At 35.9% G+C, this 20,190-nt stretch overlaps 2 protein-coding genes across 3 annotated transcripts in view; both read left to right on the forward strand.

Annotated features, from left to right (window-relative positions):
• LOC123531513 (uncharacterized) overlaps nt 1-15,171 on the forward strand; it is a 97,667-nt gene extending 82,496 nt beyond the window's left edge. The window contains exons 24-33 of the mRNA XM_053518646.1: nt 1,386-1,574; nt 3,491-3,642; nt 5,273-5,783; nt 8,178-8,474; nt 10,569-10,823; nt 11,793-12,188; nt 12,463-12,507; nt 13,179-13,283; nt 14,766-14,861; nt 15,077-15,171. Coding sequence (XP_053374621.1) covers nt 1,386-1,574; nt 3,491-3,642; nt 5,273-5,783; nt 8,178-8,474; nt 10,569-10,823; nt 11,793-12,188; nt 12,463-12,507; nt 13,179-13,283; nt 14,766-14,861; nt 15,077-15,156 — 2,126 coding nt within the window. The 3' untranslated portion in view covers nt 15,157-15,171. The remainder of the gene's footprint in view (nt 1-1,385; nt 1,575-3,490; nt 3,643-5,272; nt 5,784-8,177; nt 8,475-10,568; nt 10,824-11,792; nt 12,189-12,462; nt 12,508-13,178; nt 13,284-14,765; nt 14,862-15,076) is intronic.
• Nucleotides 15,159-20,190, forward strand: part of LOC123531514 (dentin sialophosphoprotein-like) — a 31,111-nt gene continuing 26,079 nt past the window's right edge. For both annotated transcript variants that reach the window (XM_045312555.2, XM_045312557.2), the window contains exons 1-3: nt 15,159-15,218; nt 17,272-17,479; nt 17,866-17,911. In XM_045312555.2, the coding sequence (XP_045168490.2) occupies nt 15,186-15,218; nt 17,272-17,479; nt 17,866-17,911 (287 nt within the window). In that variant the 5' untranslated portion in view covers nt 15,159-15,185. The remainder of the gene's footprint in view (nt 15,219-17,271; nt 17,480-17,865; nt 17,912-20,190) is intronic.

A 20,190-nucleotide genomic window follows, 5' to 3' on the forward strand; every position in this document is an offset into this window, starting at 1 on the left:
GCGACCAGTGCAGATCATGATCAGCCTGCACATCCATGCAAACCGGCCTTCTTAGCTCAGTAGGTAAGAGCATTGGTCTATGGATAGCGGGGTCGTGAGTTCGATCCTCTGGCGGGGTGTATGTTCTCCGTGACTATTTGATAACGACATTGTGTCTGAAGTCATTAGTTCTCCACCTCTGATTTATGTGGGGAATTTGGCAATTACTTGCGGAGAACAGGTTTGTACTGGTACAGAATCCAGGAACACTGGTTAGGTTAACTGCCCGCCGTTACATGACTAAAATACTGTTTAAAAACAGCGTTAAACCCAAAACAAACAAACATCCATGCAGTTTGATCATGACCTTCACTGTTTGCAATTCAGTCAGTATCTTTTTGGTATGCACCCCTTTTAACAGTTAATGGTACTATCCAAATTGAAAGGACAAGTTCATTATAGAAATTTAGCAGGATAATGTTTAAACCAGAAACTGAATTCGTCAACCAGGACAATATTTACATGACATATAATAACCTCTCTGATTTGTTGTTACAAAAACAAAAGTAGGAAATACCCATATATTTAAACAGCAAAATTCAGCAGTAAACCAAGTAAAATTCTGCTCAAGGCCATTAAAATGATTTGATAGTTAGGAAATAAATGACACAAAGTTTGACATATATACATTGTTAATCAGAAGTTAAAATATCAGTCATCACTTTAAAATTAGTTAAATGTTTTTATATTCCTGCATTACCAGGATGCTGTATTTCAAATTTGAACATTTTTTCGTCAAAATATGCATAAAGGGCAAGACAGTTTGTGTTGCACATGTCTCAAAAAGTGTCTAGAGTCATGAAATCATACAGGAATATTATTCAGTATTTGAAGTTGTGCACCTGGCTTTTTTTTTTTTTTTTTTTTTTTTTTTTTTTTTGGTGTTTCACTGAGCAAGACCAGTATTATGACCCATGACTTGGCCAAGTTATTCCTTTAACTTACGTTTCTTGATGATGTTTTGCAGTATCTGTACTCTCTCTCATCCATCCCAACACATATACACACAAAACTCCCCAGACCCAAGGTAATATCAAAGTATTTAGTCTTGTATAGTCATCAAGTATGAATGACAATCAGAGACATAAAGCGGTGCACCAGTGTCCTGTAAAATGATTCCAAGGATTTAGGCTATTTCTCTGAATGTGCTTGCCCATTAATAGATAGTTCGGAAGAAATAATTTTTGATTACTATAAAAATTGTTTCCTGTTTGACCTGAAAAACTCAGGTGAGCAATGCAGAACCATCACGACACTTTTTCTGAGAGCATTTGCCAAAATTTATCTTTGCAAACTGTTCTGCACATAAGTCATTTCATATAAAGCATAGGAAATTGGTTTTCCAGCTCCAATTGAGAACCAACAGAGTTTATCAGAGAAACAGAGAGAAAAGGATATTGTTGGGAATATAGATAACCTAGATGAGATTATGAATGAAGAACTTGAAGAAGGTGAACAGGAAGAAGGCAAACAGCAAGGCAGCGAGATTGTCTTCTACAAAATCATCGAGGGACTTGAATGTACCCCCATGTTAGGTAGGTCTAGTAAATGCTTTCATTCTGCATATGAACATGTTGTTGAAAAGATTTTAGATAGGAACAGTAAAATAAACTTTTACAAACTAACAGTAGTAACAATTTCATCAGCAATTTTCAAACTATTTTTTGTGCAGATTTGGTTCTGCAAGAATATAATACAAAAATAATGTTTGTACAGTCTTACTTAGTTTTCTGTTACAGTTTTAGCTCACCTGAGCACAAAGTGCTTAGGATGAGCTAATATGATCGCTCACAGTCTGTCCGTCCACACTTTTCTTCTGATGACATCTCCTCTGAAACTACTGGTCAGAATTGCAGCTTACTAGGTCATCAGCTTCCTGGCATGTTCGTCTGTCAAGTTTGTTCAAAAGTTTCAGGGGGCTGCCAGAGCTAAAATTAGAAAAACCTTAAAATGACCTTTTAATGAACTGCTAAATGGATCTTCATCAGACTTGTCCTGCAGCATCATTAAAAGGTTCTCTCCTAAGTTTATTCAAATGGGGGCACAGGGCCAGTCAGGGGCTGCTAGAGCTCAAAAATAGTAATACCTTTGAATAATATCTCATGAAGAATTGATCTAAGCATTATGTTAAGATCCTCTCCCAATTTTTTTCAAATGGGGATACTTGGGGCCCCTTTAAGGTGCTGATAGAGCTAAAAATAGAAATACATTTAAAGGACTTCTGCCGATGGATCTTCATCAAACTTGACATGTAGCATCATTATATAAAATTCTACCAAATTTCTTCAAAGGGGCCATAAGAACTAAACTTAGAAATACCTTCAAAAAACTTTTTCTCAAGAACCACTTGATGGGTCTTTATCACACTAAGTCTGTATCATCATTGTAAGATCCTCTCCCAGATGTTCAAATGGCAATTCTTGGCCCCTTACTAGAGGTAAAAATGCCTTAACCTTTTATGAACTGCTTCATGGATCTTCATCAGACTTGGTCTGTAGCATTATTGTTAAATTCTGCTCCCAGATGTATTCAAATGGTGTCAGTTGGTCACTGTAAGGGACTGCTAGATCTGAAAATAGATATACTGACAATCAACTTCTCATGAGGGCTGCATGGATCTTCACCAGACTTGGTTTGTAGCCTCATTGAAATGTCCTCTCCCACACTTGTTCAAATAAAGGCACTCTGCACCCTTTTAGGGGCCACTAGAGCTAAATATAGAAATAACTTTTAACAACTTCTTCATCATCTTCAGTAATCGCCTCACTCTAAAAGAGTATACTCGTGATTTAATTCAAATACTGTTCATGCACAGCCACAACTAAAAGTCTCCCTTTGTACACAGTTCTTCTCATGAACTGCTAGGTGCATATTCATTAAACTTGGTCTGTGGCATCATTATAAGGTCCTCTCCCTTTAAGGGCCCCAAAAGGTAAAAAGAACCATTTTAAAGAAACATTCCAAAACACCTTTGGCCTGCTGCATTTGTCTGTGTGTTTTTTTCCACCTAATTTCCTATCAAGTTTACAGACCAAAGCACCACATAGTGTTTGAACCATTTGTCTTCTGTCACATTGATTCATGTCACAAACTTTCACTGCCTCTGGAACTTTAATCACCTTGAGCATATTACCAGTATATTCCTCATCCAAAGTTGTACAGAGTAGATGAGAAATATAGGGCAGTCATAGCCTTCTTGTTGTTATTTCACTGCTTAGATTTATGTCTCTCGTAAGTGGGGAGATATTCTGATTTCCTCTTGCTTTATATTCACTGAAACTACTGTAATGATTTTGTTAAGACATTCAAATTTTGTCTGTATGAAGCTTCAGTACAGAGGCTTGTATTGATTGTTGTCTGTATTTTCTGTTTGACTGTTTAAAACTGTACATGTGCCAGTGCTTTACACATATTCTGTCATTGAGCCTTTTTTAAAAATAAAATATTTCAGGGTTGCAGTATATAAGGGAAGTACAACACCCGACGAACAAAGTTGCACCAGTGTATGAATGTGACGTGTGTAATATAAAGAATGGGCCATATCTAAACACAAAAAATATACTGAAACATGTCTGTTCAATACAGCACCGTCTCAGCTTTATGGTAAGTGTTTTCAGTACTACCATTAATATCCCCCGACGAAAGTCGGAGGGATATAGTTTGGGCGTTGTCCGTCTGTCCGTCCGGAGCCATATCTAAGAAATGTTTGAGAATATTTATATAAAACTTCATATACATGTTCGCCACTATGAGTTTTTGCAACCAGTCAACTTTCAGTCAGATTGCCCTAGTAACACCAGAGTTATGGCCCTTAGAAGTTTCTAGTGTTAACTGTATAGGGTACTATAAATATGGCAATTTCTGCATCATAACTTTTGATATATTTGACCTAGAACTATGAAACTTAAACAGACTTTAGATCACCATAATGTGGTTGTGTACACACAATTTCGTTTAAATTAAGAGTTATAGCCCTTTAGTTGTATAAAAATCCACATATTTGTACATAACAAACTTACCATTTGGTAGAATTTCATTAAATGTCTTTCATTCTTTTCCATGAACATTTATTGTAAACATGTGAAGTTGTGTACCCACACCTGGTCACCCCTTTACCTTGATCACACCCCTCCCGACCCCTCCCCCACTCCCCCACTCCCCCACCCAAAAGTAAAAAAAATATTTCCTTTTTTAGATTTTTTTTCAAACAAACATCATATACATGTTCACCACTATGAGGTTATGGGGCCCATCAAGTTTCAGTCAGATTGCCCAAGTAACACCAGAGTTATGGCCCTTAGAAGTTTATAGTGTTAACTATATAGGGTACTATAAATATGGCAATTTCTGCATCATATCTTTTGATATATTTGACCTAGAACTATGAAACTTAAACAGAATTTAGAGCACTATAATGTTGTTGTGCACACACAATTTTGTACAAATTTCTTTTGTAATTTCAGAGTTATTGCCCTTTAATTGTCTAAAAATCCACATATTTGTACATAACAAACTTACCATTTGGCAGAATTTCATTAAATTTCTTTCATTTCTTTTCCCTGAACATTTCTTATTAACATGTGAAGTTGTTCACCCACACCTGGTCACCCACTTGCCTTGGTCCCCCCCCCCCCAAAAAAAAAAAAATACAAAAAAAATTTTCATGCCTTATTTTCAAACCTTCCATGAATATTTATCAACATGCAAGTTGTACCATTCCCCCACCTGCATTTAATTTTAAAAGCTAAGCTTATTACAGTAAGCATATCCCATTCAAAATAAATTCTTTAGTCAGGATCAAACTATCATACATTTATTATGTACTCTTTAATTAAACATTAGTTTTCTGCTAAATTGATTTTGACTAATGAAATTATTTGCTTCTTATTAACATCCTTAACTTTTTGCCGGATATATTTTTTGCCATTCCTCACCACAAACCCTTTCGGCGGGGAATACCAGTTCATCGAATTTGCTTGTTACTGTTGTTTTTGTTTTCAATATTTGCACCTAAATTTTGATCAATGTGTTAAATTAGAATTTTTATGAGAGGTTTATTCATTTTTACTGTATTTGCAAACAGTCTGCACTTGTGAACCTTAATATCCACGATTGTGCTGTTATTGTGTTAAGTAGATTCTAGTCTTATTTGATATGTTTCGCAAGTTGGGCATACATTATTTTGAACACTTAAGTTTGCAAAAATAGCAACATTTATTTGTCATAATTTCAGAGAGAAAACCATTTCCATCTGTATACAGAAGTATTGTATCTCAGCACTGAAGAGCAGAGAAAGGTTGCTATAGACAAACACACAAAGGACATAGAATCTAAGGTTGGTAGAGGAGTCATCACCAAGGTTATTTCTGACAAACCAGTCTACTGGAGTAAATCAAATACAGAAACCAGTCAAACTGAAGCAAAACCGAAGGAAACCAGTCTAGAAAGTGAGAAAAATGTAGTAGCAGATGAAGAACAGTCACAGTATAGGTGCAAGAAATGTAGCATGATTGTAGCCAGAGACAGACGAAGAGCACATATCCTTGCTGTACATATTGGCTGCTACAAATGTAGAACTTGTCAGCTTATTTTCCCTGATCATCACTACCTGCAGAAACATGTCACATTGATCCATAAATCTAAACAAGCTGCTCCTAATGCAAACTTGAAGCATAGATTCAACATGGTGAAATGGTTTAGCTGGTATTCTGTACGGGGGAATCCGTTCCCAGCTGATAAAACAGGTACAGTTTTGTTTTGTTATATCCATTTTTAGCTCACCTGTCACATAGTGACAAGGTGAGCTTTTGTGATCACCCTTCGTCCGTCGTCAGTCCGTGTGTCCGTCCGTCCGTCCGTGAACAATTTCTTGTCTGCACGATAGTGGTTTCATTTATGATTTTATTTTAACCAAACTTGCACACAACTTGTATCACCATAAGATCTCGGTTCCTTTCTTGAACTGGTCAGATCCCATTATGGGTTCCAGAGTTATGGCCCCTGAAAGGGCCAAAATCAGCTATTTTGACCTTGTCTGCACAATAGAAGCTTTATTTATGATTTGGTTTTTACCAAACTGGCACACAACTTGTATCACCATAAGATCTTGGTTCCTTTTTGAACTGGCAAGATCCCTTAATGGGTTCCAGAGTTATGGCCACTGAAAGGGCCAAAATTAGCTATTTTGACCTTGTTTGCACAATATCAATTTCATTTATGATTTGATTATAACCAAACTTGCACACAACTTGTATCACCACAAGATCTTGGTTCCTTTTTGAACTGTCCAGATTCCATCATGGGTTCCAGAGTTATGGCCCCTTAAAGGTCCAAAATTGGCTTTTTTGGCTTTTGCAGCCATATAGAGTCTTCATTTATGGTTTTATTTGATACAAACTTCTAAAATATCTTCAACAACAATAAATCTTGGATTCCATGACAAATTAGATCCAATCGTAGGTTCCAGAGTTATTTTATATCTGATTACCTCCCCTGATTTTAGTCAAAATGGATTTATATCAGTAAGTACTTATAGGACTTATTTGAAATTTCATTGTTGTAATAAGTTGGACTGAGCCAATCAAAGTAGATAACTATGGACTGATTTTATGTCAAATTACCTCCCTTTATTTCAAATTAAAATGGGTATATCTCCGTAACTAATGAAGATACTGATCTGAAATTTCATTTATGTCGACAGATTTATTTGGCAGTTTCTTCTTTTGATCACTTACAATAATTTTCTTTTAATTACTTCCCTTTTACGTTAATATAAATAGCTTATTTTAGTAACTTTTTTGCTATTGGCCGTAGGGAAAAATCGAGACCACTTTTCTATGGTACAACATGGATGGTACCTCCAATTTTTAGGTGCATTTTGACATATCTGTACCTTGTAAGAATTTTTTTTTCTTTTTGGTTAGATTTCTTTCCTTTGTTGTTCCTGTCCTGTGAACTTATATATTTTTTCTGAGGACCTTCTTGTCCTCAAGTGCAATGATAACAGGTGAGCGATATAGGGCCATCATGGCCCTCTTGTTAGCTCAACTGCTGGATATATATGTATTTCAAATAGGAGAGTTTTTGTAATCACCCTTTCATAGATGTCTTGTGTCACAAAAGTTTTGCATGTAAGCAGGTTTCTTGCACAAGTACTTGGTCAAATGCTTTCAGACTTCACCTGTATATTTGGCGTCATAAGATGACCTCACAGAAGAAGTAACATAACTATAGCGGTTATTGTGTCAATATTATACCCTTTTAAACATAGAATTTCAGCTTAGAGTTTTGCATGTAAGCAGGTTTTTCAAAAATTACTGTGCCAGATGTTTTCAAACTTCACTTGTATATTTTACCTTATGAGATGACCTCACAGGGCAAAATACATAACTCTAGCTTCTGATTTATCTGATCAAAATAATGCCCCCATTTTAACTTCTTTGGTAAAATTTTGCATGTAAGCATGTTTTTTCAGGAATGACTTGACCAGATAACACCAGTACTGGTTTTTCCAGGACACACACTAGAGAGTGGTTCAAATAAGCTTTAAGCTTTCATTACAATCCAGCTAAAATAAATTAGTATAAACTAAACTGAATGTTTACAGATTCTTCACACATCTTTTGCATCATGGCATGGCCTCAACTTTGTCACTTGCTTAATAAATAGGAAAACCTATTTAACACTTTAGATGCCACATTTTCTGCCTAGTCATTATAAAACTTTGACAGAGTGTTTGTCACTATGAAATCTAGGTCAGGTTTGAACTGTGTCACATGAGATCTTAGAACTAGGTCACTGGGTCAATTCTTAGGAAAACCTTGTTAACACTCTAGAGGCCAAACTTTGTACATGATAGTCATTCATCTTTCTTAAATTGGAAATAACTAGGTCACTAGATGAAAAAAAATAATGGAAAACATGGTCAGATTGTTTGACCCTATGATCTTAATCTACTTTAAATAAAACCAAAGTAATGTTCCATTAGTTAACATAAACCAAGTTTGTTTAAATTAATCCAGTTTGTTGGGAACATAATCATCAGAGTAAGTAGTTACTTTATGATATATGTGTACAGTGTTTCCTCCATGCATGCAGTATTTACAACTTGTGTGTAAGGAGTGTCTTGTTTCTTTCAGGAAAGTTAAAACTTGTGTGCAAGGAGTGTAACAAGGTCGTGAGTCTTGGACAAGCTGAGGAACACTATATATTAAATCATGTAAAAGGTTACAAGTGTCGAGTGTGTAACAGCCCTCATGGATCTCATACAGCCCTTGAGAAACATTTGCAGAAAAGACATAACATCATAGAGAATGTTCCTACTCAGAATTATACAGCAGGCGTACATCTGTCCAAAATGTTTATACATGTATGGTCAGAAAAAGCACCTGAAGTTATTGACCTGACAGAAAGTAATGAGAGTACACCAGACGAAGGTTTGTTTATGATATTTTTCTGCAACTAAAGGAAAAGGATAAACTACAACTTATGTAAAACAGTCTGTGCTTTGACTGAAGAAACCTGTTGCATCAAGGTTAATTTAATAAGATTTAAAGGGGCTTCCATGGTCAAGTGGTTAAGGTTGCTGGAAAGTCATGCAAATAGCATATTATTGTGTTTGTGTGACGTAAATCCCATCCCAATTAAAAAAAAAAAAACATTATCCAGCTCAATCCAAAAAATAATCTACTTCAAATTTGTAGGGAGATGTTTTGCATGTAGTGTTGTTTAAGAAATAATATATTTCATTTAGTGATTTGTCTCTGAATAAATCATTGTTTGCAGTTCATATGCGAAGGAATTATATCACGAGGACGCAGTGATTTTATTCAAGAGCAAATCACGACATGAGATATGTTATTTCGATTCTAACACGTTACCAAATACTTTAAAGTTCATCCTTGACGGCATTCATTAAATATTTGCCCGTTTTCAATTGGTTTCTTTTGCAGTGCACCACTATATGCAGTTTGACGCTGTGACGTAATAATTGTGACGTCAAAACAGTGAATTGTTGTATAATAATTCACTGTTATCAGCCTTCTTTGTTTAAAGGAAAATGAATCAGATCGTGTTAGAATACTATTGAAGGACAGTTGTGGCAGTTTTTCGTAAAAAAAATTCCCAAGAATAGAATTTGTTCAAACTTTGTATATGAACACAGTGTCTTGTTAGATGTTAGAAACAGAATTATGAAAAAAATTGAAAGTCACCATGATTGCTCAGGAGTTAATCTGCCCTTGAATATACAAATTTGAAGAAAAATCCAGTTGTAAGGGCAGATAACTCCTAAACAAGTGCGGTGACCTATGATTGTTTTTTTCATTTTTCTGTTCTAAGATGAAACTGTGTTCATATTTGCCTCATCTCTCATACAAGAAACTGCACCGAAATTTGACATTGCTGATATTTACTGACCTTTTAGATGGTTTTTATGCCCCCCAAGGGAGGCATATTAGTTTTCAACTGTCCATCCGTTCGTTCGTTCGTTCGTTCGTCTCAACATTAACTTTTTGCATGAAGGCCAACGTTAACTTCTGCATGAAGGCACTTAACTCGTGAACCTCTGCACCCAGGACCCTTAAACTTCACATGCTGATCAAGGTCACAGGGGCCAATGTTTAACATTTTGCATGAAGGCACTTTACCTGCGAACCACTGCACCCAGGACCTTCAAACTTCACATGCTGATAGTACTTATTGAGTACACGACCCCTACTGACTTTGGGGTCACCAGGTCAAAGGTCAAGGTCACAAGGGCCAACGTTATTTTTTTGCATGAAGGCACTTTACCTGCGAACCACTACACGCAGGACCTTCAAACTTCACATGCTGATAGTACTTATTGAGTACATAACCCCTACTGACTTTGGGGTCACCAGGTCAAAGGTCAAGGTCACAGAGGCCAACATTATGTTTTTGCATGAAGGCACTTTACCTGCGAACCACTGCATGCAGGACCTTCAAACTTCACCTGCTGATAGTACTTATTGAGTACACGACCCCTACTGACTTTGGGCTCACCAGGTCAAAGGTCAAGGTCACAGGGCCAACTTAACTTTTTGCATGAAGTGACTTTACTCTGGAACCACTTCACCAGGACCTTCAAACTTCACCCATGCTATGATAGCCTACTTATTGAAGTAACACGACCCAACTGCATATTTATGACGGTCATTTAGGTCAAAGGTTCAAGGTCACCCAGGTCAAAGGTCAAGGCACTGCGTAGGCATTTATCACCATTAGTGACAGCTCTTGTTTAGAACTGAAAGACTAGCACACCAAAGCTGATAAAATATTCCCTGTCACAATATATTTAGGCTGGGGAATTGAAAAGAAAACACATGAAATATAAGGAGTGCTGTTCAGTTAACGAACCATAGAATGTATGTCAGAAACTCTACCATTAATATATGCTGCGAACATAAGTTTTTCAAGTTGAATATTTTTTCTTGATATGTTGTATTCCAATATCAGAGTGAAGTTTCAACAACTGTATTAATTTCTTTTTTTATTGATATACTTTTCAGGAATCAAAAAATACATTTGTACTCGTTGCCCGCAAAGTGAATTTATTGATGGAAACAAGGCCGAATTACACTACCGCCATAGCCACTTCTTCGAATATCCCTGCAGGATGTGCAGATTTATATTTAGAGTGGCCGTTCAACTAGAAAAACATTATAATGAGGTCCATAAAATCTATCGCAGTGTGAAAACACCTGTTATTCCATTTGAATCATGCTTTGATGTGATAAGAAACGACGGGAAAAGGATGCTTTTAGGTATGTATTAATGCAATATACAATGATGAATGTGTTGAAACAATTTATGGAAAAAAGAAAAGGAATGGTTAAATGAAATACAAAACACACTAAATAAAAGTATAAGAGGCTTTTGTTATTTAGGGGCTAAGGTCCCTGAATGAATCACTTGCCATGCATGGCTGTAGGTTCAAATCCATGCTTTGGTTGAACTCTTATGTGAGGAAGCCATCCATCAGGCTTACGAAAGGTTAGTTATTCTGCACAGGTGGCATGATGAAGTAATGACAAGAGTGTCACATGGGGTCTCCCTCCACCATCAGGCAATATTTCCTCTGTCTCAGTGTTTTGCTATTGCCCTGTTCTGCTCTCAAAAACAAAAGCATATCCGCTCTCTAAGTTGAACAGTTTTTATCGAATCTTCACCAAGCTTGCTGACAATGTTTGAGGGCATAATATCTTGACAAGTTTGATAACCACCCATTGCTCAGGAACACTCTTGGATTATGGCCCTTGAATTACTCAAAAACTGCAAATTCAGCCTTGTCTGTCCTTTAAGTCGAACAGTTTTCATCCGATCTTCACCAAACTTGGTGATTATGTTTTTGGGCATTACTGGGCCAAGGTTGTTAACCACCCAAATCGCCCAAGGCATTCTTGGATTATGGCCCTTGAATAACTCGAAATCAAAGAAGTTTGCCTTGTCCGTTTGAACAGTTTTGATCGGGTTGTCAGTTTCATCCCACATGAAACCTTACAAATACCTTTATTACTTCATACTAACTTTTTTTATTAAGAAGGCATACAACATCAACATTATTACCTTTATGATACATAACTGAATATTTAGATGGGCGTATTTTGTGACAATCTGGCACTTTTGTTTTAAATGAATTTATATTTGGTTTTAAATTCGTTACAAGATATTTCTGGGCTTTGAAGCTCTACTGTCACGGCAAGTCATAGTTGAATTCTGACATTATATTTCAGGAGAGCACCTAACATCCGGCAATAAATCAGACTTGGTCACCCAAATTTATTTTCCGTCTGCTACTGCTGTTGCTGCTTCAGCTGCTGCTGGCAAGAAGAAACAAACATCTACTGTACAGACAGCGGCAACCTGTCAGCAGACTGCAGCAACTAGCGTTTTGGAGCAACATGGACCGAGTAAAGTTAGTGCAGCAACTAGTGCAAAGGAGCATTATGGACCGAGGACAGTTAGTGCAGCAACTAGCATACTGAAGCAACATGGACCGAGTAAAGTTAGTGCAGCAACAGTGAAAGACAGCAATGTCAAAAATATCACTACTGCAAGAGAACAAACAACTGGCAATCTTGCTAGAGATATTGCAGCCACTAGAGGACCAATTAATCTTAATTTAATATGTAAGTATAGATTGCACACTAAGTAGTAGTTGATCAGTATTAACAATTTACTACATAATAATGTCTCCCCCATACATGGGGAAGATATATTGTTTTTGCACTATCACATTTTGCTTCACTGAACAAAATGGCTGCCAGAACTAAAAATAGAAAAATCTTGTCCGGCTGATAGGTTAAAGTTTTTGAGACAAAATTGAAAAGTTTAAGGTAAAATGATTTTGTTTATGCTTTGATAATACCATGCAGTAAATGTTTTATCTATATGCATTTTCAGTATCAACTAAAGAAGATCCACTGTATGACTGGGATACAGAATATGGTAATATTATTTTCTCTTTTAACATGTTGAGTATGTAGCGGTAACAGACAGATGTGAAGTGGACAATGTTTTACAAACTACTGCCTTATACACCTCATCTCCATAATGCTTTAAACCCTGGAAAAATAATTAAATATCCAACACCTCTGTGGTGGGAGAAATATTGATTTACTCCTGTCTTGTGTGTCTGTTCGTCAGTCTGTCACAAATCTTGTCGGTACTCTAAGTTGAACATTTCTCATCTGATCTTCACCAAACTTGAACAAGATGTGTTTGCCAATATGTCTCCCACCAAGTTCAATAACTAGCCAAATCGGCCCAGGCACTTTGGAATTATGGCCCTTGAATTACTGGAACTACTGATACCAGTGATACAGGTCTTGGTGCATGGTTGACTCTGATATATATAGAGAAGAAATGCCAATCTAAATGACAAGGCAGTTGTGGGAGACATGAGCTTTTCTCAGAAGCAGCTCTAGTTTTGTTTGATGAGTTAACCCCCTTGATAGCCTAATGGTAGAGTGCCTGTTTCAATTGCAAGAGATCATGGGTTGGCTGCATCGTACCAGACATGTGAAAAATGCTGCATTCAGAGTCAGCCTATATCTACTTAATATACACAGTGTTGATCAAGTCTTCTATATTGAAATTTTTTTTATTTTTTTACACAGCAAAAATAAAGGAGAGAATAGAGTCAGGAGGGATCACTAGCTGTGCAAGAAAATCCAAATTTATGATAAATTACTCCTCAACATTTAGCAACTATCCACTCATAGGTAAGTAAATCATTACACATACTATAAACTATGATGGTCTGATCCTAAACCTTTAGTGACTATTCACTCATAGGTTAAGTTTAGAATTACAGATTACAGAAACTATACTGAACTACACCTCAGTATTTAGCAACTATCCACTCGTAGGAAAGTAAAAAAATACAAAACTATAAACTATGATGGTCTCCTCTTCAACCTTTGACTTTCCACTTGTAGGTAGGTTTAATATTACAGAAGCTGTAATAAACTTCACCTCAACATTCAGTAACTATTTACTCAGAAGTAAATTAGAAACTACAGATACTGAAAACTTCACGGAAATACACCTTAGTGTTTAATACTGTATAGCAGGTTAATTCTGCTGGGTTTTAGCTCGACTATTCGAAGAATAGTGGAGCTATCCTACTCACCCCGGCGTGAGCATGAGCGTCACACAAATGTTTAAAGTTTGCGTACCACCCCAAATATTTTCAGAGTCCATTGAGATATTGCTTTGATATTTTGCATACTTGTTTACCATCATGACCCCAGTCTGTAAAAAGGAGGAGGCAACTCTATCAAGCATTTTGACTGAATTATGGCCCCTTTTCGACTTAGATTATGCTTATTGTAATGTTAAAGTTTGCATACCACCCCAAATATTTTCAAAGTCCATTGAGATATTGCTTTGATATTTTGCATACTTGTTTACCATCATGACCCCAGTCTGTAAAAAGGAGGAGGCAACTCTATCAAGCATTTTGACTGAATTATGGCCCCTTTTTGACTTGGTATATGCTTATTGTTAATGTTAAAGTTTTACTCATAGCTTATATTATACTATCAAGCACTGAGAATAGTCGAGCACGCTGTCCACTGACAGCTATTGTTATTTCTGCTTATTCTGCTGGTCAAGGCTATCATGCCGAAATAAATTCCGCACATTTTAACTATCAGCAGAATTTTTTGACGCAGAAATAAACTTTAATATTTCGCAAACCGCAAAAAATAATTCCTGCTTTTCTCAAAGGTCGCAAAAATAAAAATGCAGAAATAAACTAAGCCTATTTTAGGACAAAACCGCATAATTTTTTGCCCGTAGAATTAATCCGCTATACGGTAATAACTATTCACTGAAACTAATCACAGTTTCTGTAAAGTATGTTGAACTTCACGTCAGTATATGTTAACTATCGACTCATAGGAAATATTAAAATTGCTGATGCTAAAAAGTTTGCTTTAATACATCTCAGTACTAGTAACTATCCACTCAGAATGTGTAGAATGAAAAAATAATGAAAACTATCCTGACCACACCTCATCATTTAACAGTAATAGTAATTTGATAACATACATCAGTGATCGACATTCAAGTTGAATTGGAATGTCTAAAAATTGCAGTTATAAACAACAAGCAACACTTTCAGAATGCTTAGTGAAGGTTAAGACTTGCTATAAAATTTAATGTGAAACCTGTAGTCAAGCTGTATAGATATTTTCCAGGATTACAAATGGTGACGGAGTTCCAGCAGAGGAATATTAGTGCTGAGCCATGGTACATGTGTGAAATGTGCCAGGACAGAATCAACTGGAGAGGAATAATTCCAAACAAGATACTACTGTCATTATTCCCTAAAACATAGAATTACTTACACCTCATGGTAAAAGTTACACCTCACATTACATTCTCCTTAAAACATAGGAACTTTACTGTGCCACTGAGGTACGTTACACCTCACATGTCGATCCTTAAAACATAGGATTCTACCTGTAGTTACCTTCAGTCGTCTAAAACATAGGATACTACCTGTACGTTACACCTCACATGTCATCCTTAAAACATAGGATTACTTACCTGGTACGTTACACCTTACATGTCGTCCTTAAAACATAGGATTACTTACCTGGTACGTTACACCTTACATGTCGTCCTTAAAACATAGGATTACTTACCTGGTACGTTACACCTTACATGTCATCCCTAAAACATAGGATTACTACTGGTACGTTACACCTACATGTCTCCCTAAACATAGTAACATGTCATCCTTAAAACATAGGATTACTTTCCTGGTATGTTACTAGAATGCTTTCAGTCCTACATACTTGGCTCAGTAGAGGGGGCCAAGTGGTTACAATCGCTGATCCCTCATCAATGTTGGTTCAAGCCTCACTAGGGGCTTTGAGTTCTTCATGTGAGGAAGCCATCCAGCTGGCTTACAGAAGGTTGGTGGTTCTACCCAGGTGCCCGATCGTGATGAAATAATGCACTGAGGGGCACCTGGGGTCTTCCTCCATCATCAAAGCTGGAAAATCACCATATCACTTATAATTGTATGTCGGTGTGAATGTTAAACCCAACAAAATAAATTAATTGGCTCAATAGAGAAAACACAGATCTTTGACCAGTAGTGTTGTGAGTTTGATCTCGGGTAAAGGCATAATGTTCTCCATGACGGTTTGATAGAAGACAGTGTGTGTGAAACAGACCTTGAAACAGACCATAGCTAATTGTTATCAGTGATCATAAATCAGCTCTGACATCAGTCCTCTGTCCCTGATTCATCTGAAGAAGTTTGCTGGTATTTGCAGGGAGCAGTTCAATACTAAAACATACTATAGGAGCAATGGTTAAAACGTTAATTGCTCTTTGTTACATAACTAAAATACAGTTTGTTTGTTTACAATACAGGAGAAAGTTTTAGCTAATGTGGAGAATATTGTGACAGTTCTTGACGCGAAGTTGGATAGGCTTTGCCTTCATTGTAATCCATTGATTTACTATTACTTATGCACATGCTGAACAAGTAAAAAAAAGAAATCAGAGGTTCTTCTCTTACAGGTACAACCTTCTACTGTACATATCATAAAACAGGACATGATAACCTACCCAAATCATTGCTGATACTAATGAAGGATATATTTAAGTAGATGACTTAATCTCAAACAATTCTGTTCATAGAAGATTAATTTCATGAAATGTTTTTATGCAGTTCATGGTTGATTGATATTTTTAGTTAAGTAATGTCATTGAAGTCAGTCCATCGAAAAATGCTCCCACATTGTAAACCAAATGTCAATTTTAATTTAAACTTTTCTTTGATGCAAAGCCTGAACTTTTTAGTGGCTATTACGCTGTCATGTGGCTTGAAAATTAGAATACATAACTGGAAAGTTAGAAATTTTCCAAAGCAGAACATTTGCTTTATTTAAAATTATAATTGGTTTGTATGGTAGTGGTAGAATATTCACAAATTCAAGATACATTTGTATATAGCCAGTTTCTGAGACATACAGGGCAGCTTATATCAGTCAGGGTTGCCACTTACTTGAAAAGTCAGACTAAGGGGAAAAGTTTTTTTTGCAAAGTCAGTGATTTGTCAGGGAAATCTTGATAATGGTCAGTGAAAAATGAAATTTTAGAAAAGTCAGGGAAAAGTGGAGGAAAAATGAAATTCTGGGTCGATGTTTAAAATATTCAGTGGCTATGGCAGTCTTCGAGCAGTATTTATACATATTTCCAAACACATTTTTGGTGTAATTACATGTGTATAAGCATAATTTGAATGAGTTTGAGTCAATTTCATTTTTATGATAACTTTGAAATTTTGGTATTTGTTAATGAAAGTTTGTTATATCTGAAACAAAATAAATATAAAAGGGTGGATTGGACTACTGTAGGGAGGAGGAGGCCAAAATAATACATGGTCAGTGAAAAGTATGGTTTAGTCAGGGAAATGTCAGGAAAAAGTCAGGGAATTTCAAAACTTAGTGGCAACTCTGTCAGTGATAACACTTTAGCATGCATTTATTTTCACAAATATAGACAATTACCAAATACAGCAATATAAATCCCTCACAAGTGTTTCTGATTTTACCTTTTAATAACTTTTTTACAATAGCATAATACAGTTCCATGTTTAGTTTATACTAACTTGTTCTACTAGACCATCAGGCATCGCTCTCTTTCTGAAGTTCCATGTTGTGTATTGTAATTGATATTTTTCAGGAAAAGAATCATCCTGAATTACACAAAGTGATAATAGAGAAACAGTTTGATTCTTTGGAGAGTTTGACATCAAAAGTGGAGACATTGTCGCAGGGAGTTGTCAAGAAGGAAGGGAAGCAATTCAGTATCAGTGTTATGATAGAGTTACCTCCCAGTGAGACAGCACTTATTGGTAATACCCAGGCTGAAAAGATAAAAACTACAGAAGGTGGTTACTTTTAAATTGACTGGTTTAAAAAAAAGAGCTTTTGTATATTAAGTATATTGACTCTTCGAATTTTGAAATATATGGACATTTAGAGATCTACTGTGTAGTGATCAATGTTTTGATAAGGTAATTTATGAGAGTGATTGATGGGTAATTCCTTCCCCTACTGCACTTGGGCACTATTCAGTCCTTTGAGATTCTACTGATGTTGTAACATGGAAAAACATGCATTGTTCCTACATTTCAGAATAATGCCAAATTATAATTATGTACCGATCACCTGGATTTACACCTCAACAATGCTGAAACCTATAAAGTATTTCATGTTGAGAGAGCAATATAATTTCTCACTGCTTAATAATTTGTGGCATTTTCTCTTAATTCAGGTACAGATGCACCCATACAAAAAGACTTGCAGGCATCATCGGAAAAGTAAGTAATCCCAGACAGTCCTATTACTTAAAAAAAAATGTTAGCGAGATATAAATATGTTTGAATTATGTCAGTTCTAAAAATGGAGCCTCTGAGACCAAGTGTTTCTGGTCGTTGGCCTTAATTGGCTTGTGCCATACAAGTGTTGTTTTGAAATTTTGCTTTGGATGTAGAATTCTTCAGGAGAGGGAGCCATCCAGCCGGCTTAAGGATGGTTGATGTTGTGCCCAGATGCCTGGCTATGTCTGAGACAATGCCCAGAGGAGAACCAAGGGTCTTCCTTAACCTTTAGCCTGCTAAATTTCTAAAATGGGCTGGTCTGTCATTCAATTTGGGCAGTAACACTTATTATTAATAGGGGTGTTTGCTGAAAATTTACTGACTGAATAGCGAATAGTGCAAATCATGATCAGACTGCATGGATGTGCAGACTGATCTTGGTCTGCTCTGGCCGCAAAGGCAGAAACACTTGCTGCTAGCAGGCTAAATGTTAAGTGTCAAAAGCTGGAAAAAAGCAATATGACCTTAAATGTGTTGGTGTATCATTGAACTTGATAATGGTACAAGTATACATCTTGTGAAAGAACACATTGATAAGGGGTTTAATTTTATTTCATAGCTTTGCTGTTGTCACATAAGTTACCTGAAGAAAAAAAAGACTGCTTTATTTATCAGGTTTTCATGGATACTCTCTCATAGTCACAAAAGACTGCTTTATTAATCAGGTTTTCATGGATACTCTCTCATAGTCACATGTCTGATACAGACAGAGGTTCAGTAGTGTTCAGAAAATAGTAAGTTGAGAAATAATTTCCAGCAAGCACAAATTCTAGAAATTTATTGATAGCATGTACAAACTAGAGTCCACTAAAATGATTATATGACAGCAGAAAAGTTATTTATAAAATTTCCTATCAAAGTAGCAGTACAATAGGATTTTTTTCTAGAGATACAGTCTGGAAACAAGTGACTGTGTGAGAGTAATGTTAAATGAACAAGCATTCATTCTAGCAGCCTCTAGTTGCGGTGTGCAGTCACTCCATTGAGAACAGACAAACATTGACCTGTGTTGACTAATGTCTGTGGACAAGTGACTATAAAATCATGAAACAACTTCTTGTACAAGCTCCAGTTCTGATATTGTTGATACATTAATACATTAAGTTTGTCATTTATGAAAAGATTATCATTACATGTGCAATATTAAGGCAACTACATGCATTTGTGTTTGTTTTAAATACGCTTCTGCTGTGTATTAGCAATTGTCTCACTCTGAAAATACTGGAACAATGGCAACCCAGTATTTGTACAGTTGCTTTTTGTTGAAGGTGAGGAATTCACAGATTTCAGCAAATGAATAATCACTTTTAACAAATGATAATGAGTCATTCATGAACTGTCTTAAACTACTTCAAAATGGTTTATTGTTCAAGCATGCTTATAAAGATGGTGAGCAGCAGCCTACTTCTATATAAATCATCGACTTACAAATCTCACTCTATTTATATACCACACTTACTCCATAAATAAAAAGAAAGAAAAAAACATACACTAAAATGATGATATTACTGCCTACAATTCAAATGTAAGATGAAGTCAGTAGGCAAAATCATCTTTGTGTTCATGTTTTTAATATAAAATTAGATAGATATTTAAATTGCAACAGTGAATCTCTTCTGTTGCAGAGTTACCTGGAAATACATGTAAAGAAAGGTGTTATTAACTCATTCAGGCTACTCTTACCTTGAACTACAGTCTAATCCCTTAATTTCAGTTGAGAATGACAGCAGATTAGAAAATTGTTAACCAATACAAGTGTGGAGTGTGAAACAAAATATTAACACTTAATGATTGCAACTGCAGGGCTATTATGCAAGATAAATTTACCAAGTAGGAAACACATGTAGAAACTAATTGTTAGTCCAATTTTGCTGCATAATTTATTCATGGTCTTTGAACAATGAACCACATATCTGAGGTAGCAATGAATAATAAGCAAATCAGCATTTCTTTCATCAGCTTATTTACACATTTATTGCCAACAATGTATTTTATTTAAATGAATTTGTCTAAGGTCTGCAGAAAGATTTGGTCAAAAAGGCTTCATACAAGTATTATTATAACACACAACTAAAAATATGAGCCAGCTTTCAAAGTTGCAAGAGAAATATGCTGAGAAGTGGGAGTCAAATGTTTATCATGCCTGTAGACAGGAGTCAGCCTGATTGAGATAATATGTAACTTTAGTCCAAAATTTGAAAGATTATATTTTTTCTGGA

This window comes from Mercenaria mercenaria, chromosome 11 (assembly GCF_021730395.1).
Source record: "Mercenaria mercenaria strain notata chromosome 11, MADL_Memer_1, whole genome shotgun sequence".
Lineage (NCBI taxonomy): Eukaryota > Metazoa > Mollusca > Bivalvia > Venerida > Veneridae > Mercenaria > Mercenaria mercenaria.